The sequence below is a fragment of the Callospermophilus lateralis genome, chromosome 9 (genome assembly GCF_048772815.1).
Source record: "Callospermophilus lateralis isolate mCalLat2 chromosome 9, mCalLat2.hap1, whole genome shotgun sequence".
NCBI classification, from domain to species: Eukaryota; Metazoa; Chordata; class Mammalia; order Rodentia; family Sciuridae; genus Callospermophilus; species Callospermophilus lateralis.
The window spans coordinates 31,615,677-31,638,080 of record NC_135313.1 but is presented as its reverse complement, the minus strand read 5'-3'; the positions used below and the strand labels follow the sequence as shown (position 1 = coordinate 31,638,080).

General features: G+C 34.2%; 1 protein-coding gene across 2 annotated transcripts in view; it reads right to left on the bottom strand.

Annotated features, from left to right (window-relative positions):
* The window catches only part of Raph1 (Ras association (RalGDS/AF-6) and pleckstrin homology domains 1), a 96,563-nt gene that overhangs the window by 56,874 nt on the left and 17,285 nt on the right, over positions 1 to 22,404 (bottom strand). For both annotated transcript variants that reach the window (XM_076866904.2, XM_076866905.2), the window contains exon 2: positions 1,446 to 1,565. In XM_076866904.2, coding sequence (XP_076723019.2) covers positions 1,446 to 1,565 — 120 coding nt within the window. The remainder of the gene's footprint in view (positions 1 to 1,445; positions 1,566 to 22,404) is intronic.

Below are 22,404 nucleotides of genomic sequence, written 5' to 3'. Positions count from 1 at the left end.
AGTTTTAATCTATTTTCTAAAGACAGATTTGTATGATGAAAAGAACAACCATAGCATGTTTAGGAGCCATTCCTTTTTTGGTGAAAATTAAACCATTCCTTAAATTGCCTAATGTTAGGCAATTTACGTTAGGCAATTTAAAATATAGGGGAGAATACATGAGAACAAACCAGTAGAAATTTAGTTTACAGTGGATCAGCATGGAGTTCCCACTCCACCTTTATAAGCTCTACAGATACCTAAATGTCTTTCTCTTTTTGGCTCCCCTCTCAAGCAAGGACAAAAACCCACCTGATCAGGGACAAGACATATCTCAGCTGGCCCTTGCATAATTTTATTCATGCATGCTCATTTTTGTTTTCTCTCCTTTGCTTTTTTCTCCCCAGCAAAAACTACTTAACTTAGCCATCATCTCTATGCCAAAATTACCATCTTAAAAAAATTAAGGATTAAATAGAAATGGTTGACAATACAGACATAAAAGACATCCCAGGGTCAATAAACTATGAACTGCATAAGGATTAAAAGAAAAAGAGAGAGAAAAAAAAGACTACATTCCAGGCAGTGTGGGTGGGGCTTACTTCTGATCAAAAGATAAGCGAATGTCCCAAGAAAATCATTAGTAGAATTCAACAGTCTCCCAAAACTTCAATTAATAACAAATCATGGTCACAGATATCTGATTTTCAAAATGATCTATAATACAGAAATAAGTTAATATTTTATGTTTCTACTGTACCAATGAGTACTGTACCTTTAGCTAAAGAACCTCATATTTATGCATTCCCAAAGATATCATTTAAGGATAAATGTTATTCTAATTTTATAACTGCCACAAAATTAAATTTATTTTAATAAACCATCACCATATATTGAATACAATGTATTACATAGGGCAGTAAAAACTGTAACATTTTGTTTTTAAGTGTCCTGTGTTAGAGAATAAGGTTATTATTATTTTTAAACCCATGAGCCCATAAAACAAAAGGTAATCACTCTTTAAAATGCACCATGGAATGGAATTTTGTTAGTATTCTAGAAACAAGTAAAAGAAAATACTACATGTAAGGAAATTATGCTGTAAAATGTACTTAAATTTACTAATTTATTAAACAGGATTTTGCTAAAATTTGAACTTTTAAATTTTAGGCTTTGAAACTTTATTTTAAATTAGCAACCTTAAAACACATGAAAATGTATTAGGTAATTCCTCTAGTTAAATAGATGCTGTCATAATTTTTTTTTCAATCTTTAGAGTAATCATAGGAGATACTACCTTGTGTTATGGAGTTATTATTTATTCATTTGTTAATGCGTTGGGCATTTTTCCTTTCTAGCTGTAGAAAGTTTAACCTGTACTCATATCCTTATGTCTGCACATTAAACTTTTACCATGCAATGATAACTTCAAATCCTCAACCAGTTTTTCAAGTACTACTTCTAACCTGAGTGAGTTTGTCCAGTTCCCCAAGCCAGGCTCCAAACATTTTGTCCAGGTCCTGGTCTTCCTTGTCACTGTCTTCTTCAGCACCATGGTCAATTTCTTCATCTGAAAGCTGCTCCATCTGAAATACAGACATTTGTGTTGAATGAAAAGTTACAAATGTAACTTGTGGTATGTGCTCTGATATATACTACAACTCTCTGGTATCAATCTTCAAAACCAGAAATTATATTATTTTTAAAAACTAGAAGTCATTAATGGAGACAGTGTTGAAATTTTTAGGATTTTTAATGTTTTTTTGAATTTGTTTATTTGTTCTAATTAGTTATACATGACAGCAGAATGCACTCCAACAGATCATACGTAAATGGAGTATAACTTTTCATTCTTCTGGTTGTACATGATGTAGAATCACAGCCGTTGTGGAATCATATAGGTACATAGGGTAATAATGTCTGATTCATTCGACTATCCTTCCTACTCCCATATCCCCTCCCCTCCCTCCACTCCCCTCTGCCTAATTCAAAGTACCTCTAATTTTTCCTAGCCACCCCCTTATTATGAATTAGCATCTGCATATCAAAGAAAATATTCAGCCTTTGTTTTGGAGGATTGGCTTATTTCACTTAGCAAGATATTCTCCAGCTTAACCCAGTCAGAATGGCAATTATCAAGAATACAAGCAATAATAAATGTTGGTGAGGATGAATGAAAAATAACTCATTATGGAGAGCAATATGGCAATTACTCAGAAAACTTGGACTAGAACCACCATTTGACCCAGCTATCCAACTCCTCAGTTTATACCCAAAGGACTTTAAAATCAGCAAAATACAGTGACACAGCCACATCAATGATCAAAGCACTCAATTCACAATAGCCAAACTATGGAACCAACCTAGAAACCCTTCAACAAATGAATGGATAAAGAAAATGTGGTATATATACACAATGAAATTTTTAGGATATAGTTTAAGAAAGAGAGTATCTTCCATTGCCAAAGTATAAACAAACAAACAAAAATACCTCTGTGATCCTTATGAAAATTACCTGAAGTTTTATGAAATTGAATAATTTATTTCACTATATAAAATTTGCAGAAAAATTCAAATGTTTAAAATTAAGACAAATTGATGTAGTTCTAAAGATGTTGAAAATCAGATCAAATAAATTCCTTAGGCCTAAGATTGGAAAGGGCCACAGCTCCTCAACATCCCTATTAGAAGCTAACAATTCCTACTTCTTAATCTTTCACCCTAATTATATATAAATTAGGGCATTCCACTCTGGAAAATGGAAGATGAATCTACCAATTCTTTTTTTTTTAACATATTCTTTAAATTATTTTTTAGTTGTAGATAAACACAATATCTTTATTTCTTTTTATCTGGTGCTGAGGATCGAACCCAGTGCCTCACACGTGTGAGACAAACTGCTCTACCACTGAGCTAAAGCCTAAGCCCCAGATCTACCAATTCTTTAATTCATAAATTTGGCTCTTAAGGAGATTTCGGTTTTCATAATTCATTTGTGACAATATTATTTCTAAGATTTTTATTTCTTAGAGAATAATTTAAAAACCAATCTCAATAGAATCCTGAGATCAAAGCTCATTAAGTGGTCTACCTATAAAAAACACAAAATGTTAATGAAAAGTAAATCTCATCTAACCAGATGACTTAATTACTCAAATAATATTTGCTAGTTTGAGAACAGTTAGAGCTATAGAAATACCAGTCTTCATAATAGTCAACTTCCTCTTTTTCCCTAGGAAAATCTTCAAAACTAAACACTGGGGCTGAGTTATAGCTTAGTGGTAGACCACTTGCCTAACATGTGTGAGGTACTGAGTTCTAAGCCCACTTACCACATTAAAATAAATAAATAAAATAAAGATATTGTGTCCATCTACAGCTAAAACAAAAACAAAAACAAACAAACACTTACCACACTGAAATAACCCAGAAGCTAAAACGTTCTAGGAAGAATTCTGCTTGAAAATAATAGCATTTATGTACTTAATTACATTTTGTATTTTTAAGTACATTTCAAATAACTGGGTCTGTAGTACTGCCACCAAACAGATGATGCTGTCACTCAGGGCAGAGACAGCAGCTTCAGAATCTTTAATGAATATTTTAGGCAACAATACATAAAGCACAATATTTTTGGAGACAATATCTCCACTGTAAAAAATCTGGTCACACAACAAAATATCCATCCAGGTGACCTTAATCAGAAAAATAAGTGGTGTATGAACATACTAACAGCATGAGGAAGTTACAGTAAAAGGAGGAAGAGAAAGAACATTAGTCATAGACCTCCATGAATCAGACATTATGACAGGTACCATCATTCCTATTTTACAAATGTGGAAAGCAGATCAGAGAAGGTAATGAGCTCTAGGTGTTCTTGGAGAAGAACTTAGGATGGCACCATAGGTCCCCTGTTGTAACAACACCTACAATCTCAGTCACTTTACAGATGGGGTTCCCATAAGATTTCATTTAACCAGAGAGTTCCTGTTTTTAATATAAAAGGTTTAAAGCCTACACTTCTATTGTGACCACACACTATAATTACTGATAAGGAAAAGGCTATTCTGAGAAAAATAAAACAATAGGAAAACAATTTTATAAAGCAAATATAAAGTAATTAAAAACGAATGTCAATGGTTTAGATTATTATGGAGCCAACAGAACTATAGGCTATACATGCAAGTCTAATGTTGGAGTTTCAAAATCCCTTTAAATATTTTCACTTATAGTTTTGTTTTTTTAAAAAAATCTAGATTATTACATAGTCAAGTAGAAGAAAATATATCTAGTGAACAACGTCAATGAGCCATAGAATAAGTGGAAATTTTGACGTAACTGCAGTCACTATAGTTATTTTTCCTAGTTCTGTTCCTTTTTGAATTTTGTCAACACATGAATTATTTTACAAAAAAAATAACTTAAGGAACTTATTCAGAGACTTTGTTATGAAAAAGTTAGGTCCTAATAGTGTTTGCCTGCCACACACAAGGCACTGTGTTTGATCCCCAGCACTATAGGAAAAGGAAAGGAAAGGTGGGCTAGGGAACATTTTGATCCTACAACATTTCTTAAAGAATTTGCCTTGTAAAACACTCTCCAGAAGCTGATACAGATGATCCTGACTCTCCCATCCCCAACACGGAATCTTCTATTTACTATCCCCACCAAGTCTTTTTATAGCCTCTGCATAGTCCACAAGCAGCAAATCTGGTAAGGAAATTCATTCTTGCCTGCCAATTTCTTGACACCCACATCCTACTATCTCAAGAAATCAGTTGTAATTGCTACAAATCACCAATTAAATCACAATCCTAAATCTAAATTTTCCCAAACATAATGTCCCTACTAGAAACAGTGACATTAGAAAATAAGCCAACAGTTAACTGCTTTTTCAGAGGGTAAAAAATAAGTCTTTTTTCAAAACCATTTGATTTTTAAAAATGGATGGATAACAACATTATGCTTTTCCTTAATGATATCCAAATAGGCCCACAGAAACTATAATGCATACTACAACAAATCCTACTAAACCACTCTATGATTTTTAGATTAGGTTCTTTGAGGGGATATACTATGGTCTCACTTCAATTCCGTGCTCCATTATACATGACAGAAACCACATCCCTCCCCCAAGAGTAAAAATACCCTACCACAAAGGAGAAGGTTTATTCCCCCAAATATAGACTTACTAAAGTGAGAATAAAATCCAAAGTCACTGGCAGGTGGACAAAGTGCTGTGAGATCCTAACCTTCAGCACCCTCTCTTTCCACCATCCCCTGTATTAGCAGGCACAGTGTGCTACTTATTGTGCACTGGAATAAACAGACTTGCTCCAACCTCCAACCTTTGCAGTGCCAAATCTTCTGCCTGGAATTCTTGCCTTCAGACTGCTTGGACTTGCTTCACTCTGTTCACTGCTTACAAGAGTATCCTATCAAAATAGTACCCTCACCCTTGTTACTTTCTGTCCCTTGTATGATTTTTATTTTCTTCACAGCACTTATCACCATCTGTCAAGTTTATAATTTCTCTTCCCCCATTAGAAGGAAAGCTCCATAAGAGGAAGTGCTTTGGTTTCATTCTGTATCCACAATGTTTGGAATGGTGCCTGGCTCACAGCAGTGTCATTAAATATCTGCTGAATGGAAGAATCACAGTGTGTGAGTGTGTGTGTGTGTGTGTATGTGTATGTGTGTGTGTGTAATATATTAATTAACATTAATAGAGTGTTGTTCTTCACAAGAACATCTCATTTAATCTCCCACTAACTCTTTAAGACAACTGCTACTCATTTATAAATGAAGACTATTAGGCTAAGAGAACTTAGGTAATTTTTCCTGAGATTCACATGCACTACATGACAGTGTGAGAATTTGAACCCAAGTGTATGATTTATTATATTGTGCTTTTAGTGGCCATCATGTACACAAACAAATTTAAGAAGAGTACACTTTAAAAAAAAATCTCATTTTTATTAATTCATTTACTGAGCAGCTACCACATGCCAGGCACTATTCTAGGTACTAAGAATAGAATGGTGACACAAGTCATGTAAAGTTCTTTCCCTAATGGATCCTTATCCTACTGGCATGAAGAATAAAGGGAAGCCAGCTACTGAAGATTTAGGAGAAGAAGGGCAGCAAAAATAGTAATGAGAAGACCAAAGGAGGAATAATAAGCCAGGTATATTCAAAGGAAAGAGAGACTACTCTATGGTGGAGCCCAGTGATTTTAAGAATGAGAAGTAGGATCTGAAGTTAGAGACACAGACAGGTAAAAGAGCACCGATAGCCTTGCAAGCCTAGTAAATTATTAGAATACCTATATGTAAAAAAAAAAAACAAAAAAAAAACAAACAAACAAACAAACAAAAAAACTCTAAGTATAATTCCTTACTTTATTCCAAGTTCAAGCAGGGTCTTGGTAAAAATGGCATTAATAGTTTTTATTTATGGGAAGGGGGGAATCAATTGAACCCAGGGTAGTTTACCAATGAGCTACAGCCCCAGTCCTTTTCTATTCAGAGAAAGGGTCTAGTTAGATTGCTTAGGGCTTTATGAGCTACTGACACTGGCTTCAAATTTGCAATTCTCCTGTCTCAGCCTCTGAGGTGCTAGAATTACAGACATGTGTCATTGTATCCAGGGCATTAATGCTTTTTATAAAGGAGCATTCTAACTGCTCTATGGTGAACAAACTCTAAGGGGGGAAACCTAGACCAGTAGCTATTGCAGTGGTAAAGGTGAAAAATCTCATAAAGGCCTCAACTACTGAATGGAGATGAAGATGATGATGATGAAAGCAATTAATATTTATTAAGTATATCCGGACCAAGCACCTTTCCAAGTGTTTCATATTTATTCATTTGATAGCTTATATTTTTAATTTACTTAGTCCTTACAATAATACCACAAAGTAGATAGATTTAACCTCATTTACTAAGGAAACAAACAGAAAACTTACAAAGCTGGCCTAAAGCTGTGGCTGCACATCTAGAACTCAAATGTAGACAGGCCCTTGCTCTTAACTATTGTATATCATTTCTTTAAGAGTTGAAAACGAAGTATGCAGCCAAACTCAAGATATATTTTGGTAATAAAAGAACTTAATGAAAGACTGCCCTTGATCAAAGAGTCTGCACTGGGAAGAGCAGATGAGAAATCAAGGATAATTCCTTGATTTCTGGTTTTAACAACTGTGTGAATAGTGATAGAATTTACAAAGACTAGTGAACAGCAGATGAGTAGAGGGTGGTTTGTTCTGAAAATAAGCATGGAGATGCCCAGCAGATATCAGTAAGGAAGGGTAAAGATTGACTTAATGAGAAGTTTCACCTGAATATTATTTCAAAACCATGTTTATCATAGAAAATCAAAGAATACAACTAATAATGATGTCACTAATATTTAAACCAACTATTGTCCTGGAATAAAAAAAGAAATAATGGTGGAGTGGTCTACCATTGCCAACACTGATTGGTTTCATTTTGTCAGTAACAGTAAATAACTGCTCAAACTTGTAATGTATACAGTAGGCTCCACTACCCATAATGAAACTGTTTAGTGTTACTCAGTATGAAAAATATTATTCCTGTCAAATTTTCCATGAAGTTAAGTATTAGAGTCTATTTTCTAATAACCTTCCTTTCAGGAGATATTTTAGTTTACTATACAATTTCCTCATTTGGACGGAATGGAGATTCCTTATCAAAAAGCTGGGCTTACAGTCCCAAAAAACCAAAAGCCAAATGTTTTCTCTGATAAGTGAATGTTAATATATAATGGGGGGGGGGGGTGAAGAGGAGGAGCTTTGGATTGGACAAAAAGGAGGATTAGGAGGGGAGGGGACATAGGGGTAAGAAAGATAGTGGAATGAGATGGACATCATTACCACAGGTACACATATGATTGCACGAATGGTGTGACCCTACTTCATATACAGAGAAGTGAAAAATTGTGCTCCATTTGTGTATAATGATTCAAAGAGCGTTCTGCTGTCATGTATAACTGATTAGAACAAATTTCAAAAAGATGAGCTTAGATTAGGACTTAAGAGTCTGGTTAAATGTATTTTAAGTAGCGCAAACTAAAGAACAAAGGAGAAAGTGTGTTTGTGAGAATGTCATGAGACCTTCTCAAATAAGACAAAGTGGGAAGAGTAATATTTAAAAAGTGAAGAACTAAGGCAGGACCGGTCAGACTGGACCAAGAAAGCCAGGCCTTTTTGTCCCTGAAGGCAACTGGATTCTTAAACATGAAAATGAAGGGGGAAAGGGAAGAACAGTATTTAGTCAGAGGGCAAGTGACTGCGTTTAAGAGTTTTTAAGAGAAAGGAAAGCCCATCAGACAGCTACTGTTCATATTAGGTAGAGGGAAACTGAAATCCTAGGAGGAAATACAACTTACATGGGCTGGGGCTATAGCTCAGTGATGGAGTGCTTGCCTACCATGTGTAAGGCACTGGGTTTGATCCTCAGTACCACATATAAATAAAAATAAAGGTACTGTGTCCATCTACAACTAAAAATATTTTTTAAAATACTACTTATACAAGTCACATCCATATGAAGTGGCAAGAAAAATTCATGGCATATAGTACATCTTACTTATTTACACAACTCTTTGGTCTGTTAATGTTTTTTAAATTGTTTTTTACAAAAATAAGTATAATTAAAATCACATGAAAACTTTCAGGATTCAGGAGAGCAGAGTTGTCCTTTAGAGCATTTCTCTGAGTCTAGCAGGCGCAAATGTTCCAAAAAGGCATGAGAAGCTTCAATTTCATTTAACATTTATGGTATGTTTTATATGTGTGCCAGGCACTTGAAGGAACAGAATGAACATGATGGCCTCTGTCCTCAAGCTATACATAATCTAGTAGGGGACAGACAAGAAAATCAATAATGATGGAACACTGTTAAAGGAGAAAAAAAAAACTTCACTTAATATTGTCTCTTTTATTAAAGCATTATAATTATACATAGTATGTGGGTTCATTTTGACAAAATCATACATGCAAGGAATTATTTTTGTGTTACTGAGGATTGAACTTAGGAGTACTTTACCACTGAACTATACCTCCAGCCCTTTCTTTGAGATATGATCTAACTAAATTGCCCAAGTTGGCCTTGAACTTGCTATCTTCCAGCTTCAGCCACCTGAATTGCTGGGATTGGCATGTGCCACCATGCCCAGTTTTAAAGTCAGTTTTTAAATGGTCTGCTCAAGATGTTAAGGGAATGGGACACTTTTAAACAAGCTCTCATCAGTACTGCTTATGTTCACCTAAGTTTGACAACTGAAATATAAATAACTGTGTTGTGTTACAATTACTGGGAAGCTCATAAGATAATAAGTAATGCAGTTTTGTGTAACCACAAGTAAGTTAAGGGCAGAACTATAAAGAGTAATATTCAAACCATAAAGAAATCAAGCAGCAGTGGGGTCCCAAATTTATTTCTTCTCTATCACCATAGTCACATGCTTCGTCTGAGTTATTCATTCAAAAATTTGTTCTTTAATTCCAGTTGTTTCATCATCTTCCTCACAAAAATTTAAATACCTCCTATACTACTCTAATACGATTTTTAAAAAAGAAAAAACATAATAGAGAAAGGGTCTGTTTGTGAAGATTTCCATGTTTAAGAAGTGCCCCCAACTGTGCAAAGTACAACTCTTGCAAACTAAAAGCAAGAGGAAGGAAATCTAAATCAGATTAAAGAAACAATATGGAAAAAAAAAAAAAGAAACTGTGTTAAATTTAGTAAGGCACCAAAGAGGAAGAGGACCCATCAAGAGGAGGAGGAAGGAAGTTAAAGCAAAGAAGGAAAAGGAGAGAAATAGTACACATACAATGTAAAATGGACTGAGAATTGTTGGGGTTGAGGCTATTAACTGCTTTGTCAGAATGGGGCAATGCCTGATGTGTTTAATTTGCTTCTCTCTTCATCTAAAACTATATTAGCACAGGATCTTCAGTTCTGCTGTGCACTAAGTACTATCATTTGTAGAGTGCCCAAATGGAAACTGGAAATTTAACAGTTTAAGAAGCTTCAAAATTAATTTTACCCAAATTTTAAATTTTCTATCTCCCTGTATGTTCCTTTTCATATTTGTGTTCTACACATACCTGGGATTATTTTCCTAAGGATCATATTCCTTTGTGTGCCTATACTTTAAGATCATTTCTTCTGTTCTTAATTTATAAAGCAGATGAATTTTTTAAAAAATTGAAAGTTACTTTTGTATATCCATCACCAGTGAAATTGCCTCTGCAGGTTGAGTGGCCCTCAACAGAAAATTCCCAGTTCTATTTCATGTCCAACACTTAAAAAAAAAAAAAAAAAAAAAAAAAAAAAATGCCAAGCTGGTCATGGTGGTGAGCATCTGTAGTCAAGACTGAGACAGGAGGATAGTAACAAGCCCAGGAGTTTGAAAACAGCCTGGATAACACAGTGACTCTGTCCCAAAACAAAACAATCACCACTACCACCACCACCAAAACTTCATCTATAAGTAGCATTATGACAAGCACTGTGCAGGACCCAGGAAGAGCAAAAAAAAAAAAAAAAAAACTCCATAAATTAAAAGAATATTAATACTAACTGTAGGAGGGATGGTAAACATAGAAACTTTTCGATTTACAAATTCTCCAGGAACAAAAATTTTTTTCTGTGGCTATGCATGAAGCAAATTCAAAGGAAGCCATGCTCTCCTAAGTGTTAAGGGACTAAAACAGAAGCAAAGCACTACTTTGCTCAAAGGCTTCACAGAGCAACATTAGAGTTAACTGGCTACTAGGGAATTTGCATGGACTGCCTGGTTCTCCAGGAGTGAGCTGATACCTGAACTGCAATTTTGTAAAGTTGCCAGATGGAACCGAATCTACAAGTAGAATGGTGTAGTATTCTTGGGCCAAACCACAATGATATCCTCCTCATTCCGAAGAAAAAGAAATCATGTTCTAGGGGAGATGATTTAGAGTCTTATGCCTTCCGTTTTATTTCTGACAACCTAAGATATAAATAACAATTCTCTTCATTATTATTTACATTACCTGTAAGATAATTAAAGATCACATAAAGAAGCATAAAAACAAAGAACTACTTTAACAGTTGAGGTGTAATGCCTAAGAGATGCAAGTCAAATTGAAGGCAATATAGTTAATGCACCCCTTAGAAAAGGAGTTCACTTTGATGAACCATATTTTCATGAGAATAAGCATTCCTTAAGTTACACTAGATTTTCATAAAATGAGATATTTTTAATCTCTTAAACACCAAACAAGAAATCCTTATATGTACTTGAAAAACCAATCTTAGTTCAATGTTCTACAAGAAACTCCTAACATTCCTATTTAAAAAGTTCTAATACTCAATCCTATAATTACCTATTATACAATATATCATAAACCATTATCTGAAACAACTAAAAAAATTAAATTGGAAAAAACAAAAATGAAGAATCATTTGTATTAGATTTTTAGTTACCAGTATAAACTGAAGGTTTCAAATAGATGGTGGTAAAGAGAAAGAGACAGAGAGAGAGATGTATGTGTATGTGTGTTTGCCCACTATAAAGTCCTAGTAGCAATAATACCCCAGTAGCAATCATCATACTTAGTTCCCCATTTTTGATTTCTAAACATACATTCTGCACAAATAGGAACCAGAGATGCTTGGAATAATGATTTAAGGATTGGTGCAGGGGAAAAAATAAGATGAGCCCTAGAACATCTTGTGCCAAAAAGTACTTAATTAATGATAGACACTGGTCAAATAGAGACAGGAGCCAGCCTGACGGGATCCCAGAGGCCTATCTGGGACAATTTAAGTATCAAAATATGACAGAAACAAACTAATAATTTCTTAAGAATTGATATAGATGAAATGACAGAAAAATTACCATTTTGCAAACACTGTCATAGTAGCTAAGGATTTAAAAGCAATTTTTTTAAGTTGTTTTTTTTTTTTTTTAAATCAAGGCAGGAATCATCAAAAGATACTAAAACTGGTGGGTGCAAATTTGCTGAGATTATTTAAACGCTCTCAATATATCTCCAGACAAATTACTGGAAAGACACTACCTTAACCAAGTGATCACAACATCACCACCAATAAGGAGGCAAACCAATATCATATGATTACTGTTATGATGCCTTGAGGACGCATCTTTCCGTAATACACCTGCCAAAAATGTATTATCTGAATCAAATCAAAGACATTTTTTACAAAATAATTGGCGTATAGCTTTCAAAAAGGCTGAGGGAATGTTTCATATTAAAGGGAACTTCAACATGAAAACTAAATGCAATGCTTAATCCTGGACTGGATCCTGGACCCAGGAAAATATACAGGCATAAAGGATAACACTGGAATAAATGACAAAATTTAACTATGGACAATGGATTAAATCATAGTGTTGATTTTAGCAATTTCCAACAGTTATCTGAAAGAATATCTTTGATCTTAGATATATTAGAAATTTAGTCAAAAAGGAGCATAATGTCTGGAAATTATTCTCATATTACTTGGGGAAAAAGGTAAGTGTGTGTATGTGTGCAGGGTGTGTAGTAAAATATAAACATTAGGTAAACCTGGATAAAGAAATATTGAAATTGTTTGCAATCTTTCTACAACTTTTCTGTATGTTTGAAATTATACTGAAATAAGGGAGAAAGTGGGGAAGGGGAAATTTAGAGAAGAAAAGGATAAGCAATCTCTGCCTTCAGGAAGTTGAAGATTGGTTAGAAAATACATCATTTAAATTAACAAATCATTTAAAATTCCAAAGTACCTAAATGGAAAAGAATAAAACAGACTATAAAACGTTTTAACCAAATTAAACAGATAGTACAGTCTAAGAATATTGAAAAATAATTGTGTATTTCTCCAATGTGTTTTTATATTATGTATTCATGTTATTTTTCTTTCTTTTTAATTTTTTGAATACTAAGGATTGAACTCAGGGGCACTCCACCACTGAACCACATCCTAGCCCTATTTTGTATTTATTATTTAGAGACAGGGTCTCACTGAGGTGCTCAACACCTTGCGTTTGCAGAGGCTGGCTTTGAACTCTCGATCCTCAGGTTATCTTTCTTAAGGTGTATTGTCCTGGCTTATTCAGTTAACTTTCCAAGCATATTCTGGTCATCATAAAAATTAGTTTCATTTAATGCAAATAAAATTTAGTGTCTTAGAAAAACAACAGCTCACACAGAATAAAGAGTAATTTCTAACCTTCATATGAAAAAAAAAAACACTTAAGTAACTTTAAAAAGTTGATCAATGTCACAAGTAGATCAGGAAGAAATCTGTTCCAAATCAAAGGCTAGTAGCAGTCAACCCAATAAGCATAAGCTAAACACAAACTTCAAGATGGGTTTTTTTAGAAGATGTTTTGCTTTTCTAAATTTTGTTACTATAAGAAAAGGAGTAAAAGAGTAGAACACTGATAGGTTACATTATTCATTAACACATGTGTCCTAACCTCTTGCCACCATTCAGAGGATAGTACCAGAGTTGATCAAATATCTCCCACTTTATAAAGCTTTCGGGTGGTCTACTTTGTTTCATTCATTTCATAAATGTAAAGTTCCTTGAAAAGACATTTTACAACTCATTACTGATTCAATACCGTCCCTATATAATCAACCGATCATCAAAATAAAAGTTGCACTGTTACAACTAATCATCATAGAGGAATTAAGCAACATGTGTGCCAGGAGATGCAACTGTTTTTTTTGATTTCATGCCTTCCTTTGTACTTATTAAATGATCACTAACTTGGTTAAGATCTACACTACACAGCCCTCAGATTACTCTAGCAACTTCTATCACTGTCAGACTAGAGAATATTCATGTCATGATTCTGTTCAAACACCCAAATGAGTTCCCTTTGACTTTCTGAATTGAGTTTTCTGAACTAAGTATGAATTCTTTTATCAAATGATTTCAGACCCTAACATGGGTCTGAAACCCTAGAATTTCAACCTTATTCTTCAAAAATAAGTCATGGATATTGAATATTTTTTCATATATTTGTTGATCAAATGTATATCTTCTTCTGAGAAGTGTCTGTTCAGATCCTTAGCTCATTTATTGATTGGGTTGTTGTTTTGTTTTTTGGTTTTTTTGTGGTGCTGGGGATTGAACCCAGGGCCTTGTGCATGCGAGGCAAGTGCTCTTTTTTTTTTTGGTTTTAAGTTTTTTGAGTTCCTTACATATCCTGGAGATTAGTGCTTTATCTGACCTTGTGTGGCAAAAATTTACTTCCAAAATGAAGGCTCTCTCTTCACCACATTATTTCTTTTGCTGAGAAGAAGCTTTTTAGTTTGAGTCTATCCCATTTATTAATTCCTGATTTTATTTCTTGCGTTTTAGGAGTCTTGTTAAGGAAGTCAGGGCTTAATCTGACATGATAAAGATTTGGGCCTACTTTTTCCTCTACTAGGTGCAGGGTCTTTGGTCCAATTCCTAGGTCCTTGATCCACTTTTTTTTTTTTTTTTTAATATTTATTTTTTAGTTTTTGGCGGACACAACATCTTTGTATGTGGTGCTGAGGATCGAACCCAGGCCGCACGCATGCCAGGCGAGCGTGCTACCGCTTGAGCCACATCCCCAGCCCCCTTGATCCACTTTTGAGTTGAGTTTTGTGCACGGTGAGAGGGGTTTTGTTTCATTTTGCTGCATATAGATTTCTAATTCTCCCAGCACCATTTGTTGAAGGGTATATTTTTTCTCCAATGTATGTTTTTGGCACCTTTGTCAACAAATATATGAAAAATGTTCAACTTCTCTAGTAATTAGAGAAATGTAAACCAAAACTAAGATTTCATCTCATGGCAGTCAGAAGAATACAGACAACAATAAGTGGTGAGGATGTGTGGGGAAAGGCATTGCTGGTGGAACTGCAAATTGGTACAACAAATCTGGAAAGCAGTTTGGAAATTCCTTAGAAAACTTGGAATGGATCCATCATTTAACACAGCTATCTGACTCCAAGGTCCATACCCAAAGGACAAAATCAGCATACTATAGTAACGCAGCCACATCAATATTTATAGCAGCTTAATTCACAATAGCTAAACTGTGGAAGGAACCTAGATGTCCTTCAATAGATGGATAAAGAAACTGTGGTATATATAAACAATAGAATATTATTCAGAATTAAAGAGAATAAAATTATGGCATTTTCAGGTAAATGGATGGAGTTGGGGAATATCATGCTAAGCGAAGTAAGTAAAACCCCCCACAAAAAACAACGGCCAAATATTCTGATAAGTGGATGCTGATCCATAATGGGGGAGGGGGCATGGGAAAAATGAAGAAACTTTGGGTAAAGGGGAGGGATGGGTGGAGTGAGGGCAAGGGGGCAGGAAAGATGGTGGAATGAGATGGACATAGTATATGTATGACTGCACATATGGTGCGATGCGACATTCTATACAACCAGAGAAATAAAAAGTTGTGCTGCAATTGTGTACAATTAATCAAAATGCATTCTGCTGTTATATATATATATATATACCTAATTAAAGTAAATTAATTAATTAATTTTAAAAAATAAGCCATGGTTTCCCAATTTGGCCTCTGTTCATGTTTTTAACCTACAATAACTCAACCATCAAGAGAGAAAATACATTTTTCTACCTCTCAAAATCTCATTAAAATGACAGTAAACAATTGTAAAAGGAAACAAACTCATAAAAAATACTGATAACCAGAGATAGCAAAGGCCTCAACAGACCAGAGATTTATGGCAAAAATAAGAAGACAGAAACAGGTCATACTGCCGATGAATCAGAGCAGCATTTTCACTCATCAAATATGTATTAAGGACATACTATGTGTCAAACACTCAATGTTCTAAAAGCTTAGGAAATAACTATGAATATGAGGAGTAGGAACCTGCCAACTTTGAACTTACATTACAAAGGAGAAAAATATTAAATAAACAACAACAAAATCAGATGGTGACAGTGTGGTATAATTAAATTAAGGCTGTGTAGAAAGTAATAGGAGTAAGTAATTGCTTTAGGTATGATGAACACTGAAAGCCTCCTGAGTAGTGAATTTAAGATAAGAATGACAAGAAGTAATTACATAGGTAATGACCAGAAGGAAAAAAACAAAGATTAGTTTGATGGGAAGAGAGGAGTCAAAGGTAACTAGATTAGAGTGGTAGGCAGGGGCCAGATAATGCAAGAATTTGTAAACCATAAAGTGTTTGGACTTTCTAAAGTCATTTCTAAGATGATGGCAGAGGCAGTGATGATTCTTATAGGAGCCAGGACAGAGCAAGAAAAGGGACAGATGTGGGGAAAAGGATGCTCTGCAGAATAGCACCCAGTATTCCCCATACTCTGGCATTCATGCACACAATCTAGGTATTTGCTTCCATGATTAATGAACCTAGGAAAAACTCTCTCAAGATGGAATGCAAACTCAAATGCCTGCAGGAATTGGGTAGCCAATATAAATACCTGCCAGATGGATACTAATTAGGGAGGGTGAAGCCTGGGAAATATGAAGGCATACCTTAGCTAAAAACCCAAGAACTTTTAGAAAAAGTTTATTACGGAATTAGATAGTGGAGAAGGTTCTATGACCTTCTGAATATTGTAAAACTCATTGAAATGTACACTTTAAAAGGATGAGTGCTACACATAATATAAAAAAAACAACTTTTTAAAAAAAGTTCTATGCTATTTAAACAAAACAAGAGTTACATACCACTTCCATGAACTCTCAACCTCTCTATGGCATTTATAGCCAATCAGTTTTGTATTATGTAGTGGTTATTGGTACACTTGCCTCATCGATACTCCTAACTAGGTTTACTATGGAAAGAGAGAGACCATATGATCTCCATTTTTTTTTTTTGTCCCAGAGTAACTACCACAAAACTGTATTCTTTCTTCATCTGAATTCCAAATTTTTTCTCCCAGATATTTCCAATTTAAGATGACATCTGATTTAAGATGACTCAAAGCTAAAGGTGCATTTCTTTTTGTTTAAAAAGTGACCAATATATCTGGTTCTAATTAAATACTAATTAAAAAACTTTTAAAATTAATTTCCCTACAGATAGACTAATTTAGAAGAATCAGAGAAAATTCTATAAGGTGCTTTAGCTTTAGAAGAATATTTTCATGGTATTTCTATAATTATGTTAAGAAATGATTTAATAGCTTTTGAATAATGAATCTCTGGTTTAAAAAACAACAACAACAACAACAAAAACCTATCAATAAGGGTTCCTGAACCAGACAGAAACCCAACTCAAAACAAGTTTCATGCAAAGAATCTATTCAAATTCAAAGAAAATCTCATTCCGCCCCCTCCCCACCCCCCTCATCCAAGGTTTCACTCCAAAATGCTCTACTCCTGTTCAGCAGTCTTCTTTACATCTCCATCTCTTTTGAATTCTGTCTCCCTATTCTGCCCCATCAACTTTCTGTAAGCATTCCTCAAAAGAGCCACTCCCAATTCCTACATTAAAAAAAAAAAAAAAAAATCCACTGTTATTCTAAAAAAGATTTTTTTAAAAAAAGAACCAGAATTGTGAATAGAAACTCAACATTTTTATTGAGGAGAAATCACTTTACTAATAAATCCCACTTTCAGTAGTTCTTCAAACTTTGCATGCTTTAGTGATTTAATCCAGCAGAAGTCAGAGATTCAACAGTATTCCTGAGAGTAACCAGACACTTATGGAAATAGTTTAAGATTAACATTCAAAAACTGCTTTAATGGGCTGGGGATGTGGCTCCAGTGGTAGCCAGCTCGCCTGGCATGCCCGAGGCACTGGGTTAGGCCCTCAGCACCACATAGAGATAAAATAAAGATATTGTGTGCACCTAAAACTAAAAACAATTTTAAAAAATTGTTTTTAAAAGTCACTGAAATCTTTGAAACAAGTTTGTTGGGTATTTAAATAATATATGCTAAAAAGAGCACCTAACATTTTAATACAAATTCTGGTTAACAAATCACAAGTAAGTAAATCTTTCATTTTTATGTTCTAAATGTGAATGAGTAAAAACCAATATTCATTATCTGATACCATTGAAAATGTCAGTTTAAAAGATACAACCTGCAAGAGTCTCTAGTCTAGGCAAGGACTAAAGGACTAAACAAAATGTCAGAGGACCTGAAATTCTTCTAATTCTGCCATTAACTAGCTAGAATTTTGATTAAATCCTTTAAATCCTCAGTCCTCATTTTCTTAATCTGTAAAAAGAGAGAGGGAAAGAGTGAGAGTGGGAGGGGTGGGGGAGAGGAAAAGACTACTTGATAAGAGCAGAGGTGCTGGAATTATTTAGACCACAGAGTTGGAATCCAAACTCACATACTGAAGAGTTCTGTGGCCTTGCCTATTTAGGAATCAAGAAAAAAATTATAACCAACTTCTCAGAAAAGCATGCAGGCAAGAAGAGAATGCAGTGGACTATTTCAAGTTTTGAGGAAAAAAAAAAAAAAGCTACTTAGAATTCTACATCTTGCAAAATTATCCTCTAAAACTGAAAGAAAAATAGTCTTTCTCAGGTAAGTAATAATTGAAGGAATTCACTGCCAGTAGACCTACCTTGCAAGGAATATTAAAAGAAATTTATTAAAAGAAACATAATACAGGAAAGGCATTACAATCTGGAAAACGAAGAAGCATCAAATATGGATATGTAAAGATATAATTTTTTAATTTTTCTTATTCTATTATTTTGAATTAACATCTAACAGATGTTAATTCAAAATAATAATAGCAATAATATATTTGACTATGTATGTATTTATATCACATATATGCTTATATATAGTGAAATGAATGGCAGTAATGATACAAGGCGCAGGAGTTAAGAATTAGAATTATCTTGTAAAAGGTATTCACATTACACCCCTGAAATGTTGTTATTTGATTATGGACTTGGATTATCTGTAAATGTGTATTACAAACTCTAGGGCAACCACTGAAATAAACAGAAAAACAAAAATATTAAGAAAGAAAATGGGTCTGGGATTGTGGCTCAGCACTCGTCTAGCACATGCGAAGCCCTGGGTTCGATCCTCAGGACCACATAAATTAAATAAATAAATTAAATAAAGATATTGTGTCAAACTACTTCTAAAAAATAAATATTAAAAAAAAGAAAATGATATCATCTAAACTGCTCAATTAAACCACAAAAGAGTGAGTGTAAGACAAAAACAGGAATGAAGAACAAGGGCCATAAACAGTAAACTGAAACAAACATAGAAGATATTAATCCAATTATATTAATAATCATTTTGAAGTTTAATATTTTAAATATACCCACTAAATAACAAGAGGCTGTCAGAGTGGACCAAAAAATAAGACTTAACTAGGCTGGGGATATAGCTTAGTGGTAGAGCAATAGAATTGGAGAGGATTTAATTTCCAGCACCACCAAAAAACCAAAACCTAAAAAACTATACAATGTGTATGTATAATACATGTTAAATGTAAAAACCCATGGGTATTCATTAAAGAAACAATCTAAAAAAGTAAATAAAATGAATTTCCAAGGCTGGGGATGTGGCTCAAGCAGTAGCGCGCTCGCCTGGCATGCGTGCGGCCCGGGTTCGATCCTCAACACCACATACAAACAAAGATGTTGTGTCTGCCAATAGCTAAATAAATAAATAAATATTTTTAAAAAAAAAAAAAATGAATTTCCAAAACAGAAGGCAAAAAAGCCCTGATGAGTTCACTAGTGAATGCTCACAAATATTTAGAGAAGAAATTATTACAATTCTCTACAAGATAGAATTATTATAATTCTTCCACAAGATAGAAGCTGAAAATGCTTCCTAACTGGTTCTATGTGGTCAATGTCATCCTAATCCCCAAACCAGTCATTACAAGACAACTACAAACCAATATTACTTCATTTTTTTCACATATGTAAGTATGAACATAACATAAATGCAAAAAATCCCCAACAAAATATCAGCAAGTTCAATCCAACAATGGAGAAAAATAATTATAAACCATAACCAAGTATAATTTATCTCAATGTACAACGTTGGCTCAACATCTGAAAAAAAATCAATCAATAAATCCATTACACCAACAGGCTGAAAATAAAATATTACGTGCAGAAAAAGCATTTGACAAAAATCCAACACCCATTCGGGATTAAAAAAAAAAAAAAAAGTCAGTAAGTTAGAAGTAGAGGGTAATTCCTCAACTTGATAAAGAATTATGCACAAAAAATCTTCAGCTAATGCAATACCTAATGGTTAGAAACTTTAAGCTTTCTCACAAAGATCAGGAAGAAGGCAAGATGTCCCTTCTATTTGCTCTTTTTCAATATCATACTGAAAGTACCAGCTAAAAAGTAAGACAAAAAAGGAAATAAAAGCATATGGTTTGAAAACAAAAAAGAAAGAAATATAATTGTCTTTATTCACAGATGACATATTATCTAGGTAGAAAATTCACCAATAATCACCAAAAAACCCTCCTCAAGATTTCGGGACATAAAGTTAATATGAAAAAGTCAATCATTTTCCTATATATCAGCAACAAATTAATGGAATTTGAAATTTAAAACATAATACTAGGGATGGGGTTGTGGCTCAGTGGTAGAGCACTTGCCTCACAGGTGTGAGGCCCTGGGTTCAATTCTCAGCACCACTTATAAATAAATGAATAAAATACAGGTCCATCAACAACTAAAAAGAATATTTTAAAAAAAATAATACTATTTACATTAGCTCCCCCAAAAATGAAATAGGTATACATCTAACAAAATATGTATAATTTCTAAATAAGGAAAACGATAAAACTGATTCAAGAAATCGAAGAACTAAAAAAAATGGAGAGTGAGATATTATTTGTGAACAGAAAACTCAATATTGTCAAGAAGTTAAGATGTTCCTATCAACTTGATTTACAGGGCCAAGGCAATCCCAATCAAAATCCCTGTAAGTTACCTTATGAATATCAACAAAATGATTCTAAAGTTTAGACTGAATGGCAGAAGACCCATAATAGCTTAATGTGAAATTAAAGAACAAGTTGAAGGGCTGATACTACCCAAAGTTGAGATAGTACAAAACTACTATAATTGAGACAGTGTGGTATTGGCAAAAAAAAAAAAAAAAAAAAAAAAAAGGACAAATAAATCAGTGGAACAGAATGAGTCCAGAAATAGACCCACATGGATATAGTCAATTGATGTTGATAGAAAAGCAAAGGAAATTCAATGAAGCAATAATGGTCTTTTCAACAGATGACCATGAAACAAATGGTCAGCCATACTCCAAACAACAACAACAACAACAACAAAACCCTAGACACAAACCTTACAATTTCAGAAAAAAATAACTCAAAATGGATCACAGATTTAATTGTAAAGTACAAAACTATAAAACTCCTACAAGGTAACAAAGGAGAAAATCTAGATGACATTGGGTATGACGATGATATTTCAGATGCAACAAGTGTAATTCATGAAAGAAAGAACTGATAAGCTGTTATGATTTGGATGTGAGATGTCCCCAAAAGCTCACATGTGAGACAATGTGAGAGGGTTCAGAGGGGAAATGATTGAATTGTGAGCACCTTAATCTAATCAGTTAACTAATCACCTGGTAGAATTAATTGAGTGATAATTGAAGGCCAGTGGGTTGTGGCTGGAAAAGATGAAGCATTGAGGGCATAGCTTTGGAATATATATTTTTATTTGGAGATCTCTCTGCTTCCTGATAATGATGTGAGCTGTATCTCTCTGCCACACTCTTCTGCCACAATGTCCTGCCTTACTCTGAGCCCTGAGGAATGGAGCCAGCTGTCTATGGACTGAGAGCTATAAAACCGTGAGCCCTTAAATAAACTTTTCTTCCTCTAAAATTGTTCTGGTTAGATCTTTTAGTCATAGCAATGAAATAGGTGACTAAAATAGAAATTGGTACCAGAAGTGGGGTCCTTGCTATGACCACATGGTTCAGAATTTTTTGGAGCTTTTTGGAATTGGTGGGAAGAATTTTGAGATGTGTAGCAGTTCAAGCTAGAAATGCTTTAGATTGTTGTAAACTGAGATGAATGGCCAATTCTGGTGGGATCTCAGAAGAATACCAACAGGACTGTGAACAATGAAAATAAGGCTCAAGAGGGTTTAGAAAAGGAGGACAATATTGGAATTTGGAATAGAGGCCATTTGTGTGATGTTCTGGCTGAGAAGTTGCCTGCCTTTTGCCTTTGTCCTGAGACTTTCTGTGAAGCTGACTTTAAAAATAATGGACTTCTTAATCTGACATAATAAATGTCTAGGCAACATGCCACTCAGGCGGTGATATGGATATTGCTGGTGGCTTTTAGCCAAATTTACTGTGATAATCAGCAGCAGAAAGCAGAGCAGGAAGATTTGAAAAACTTGGGTCTTAAAAGATGGG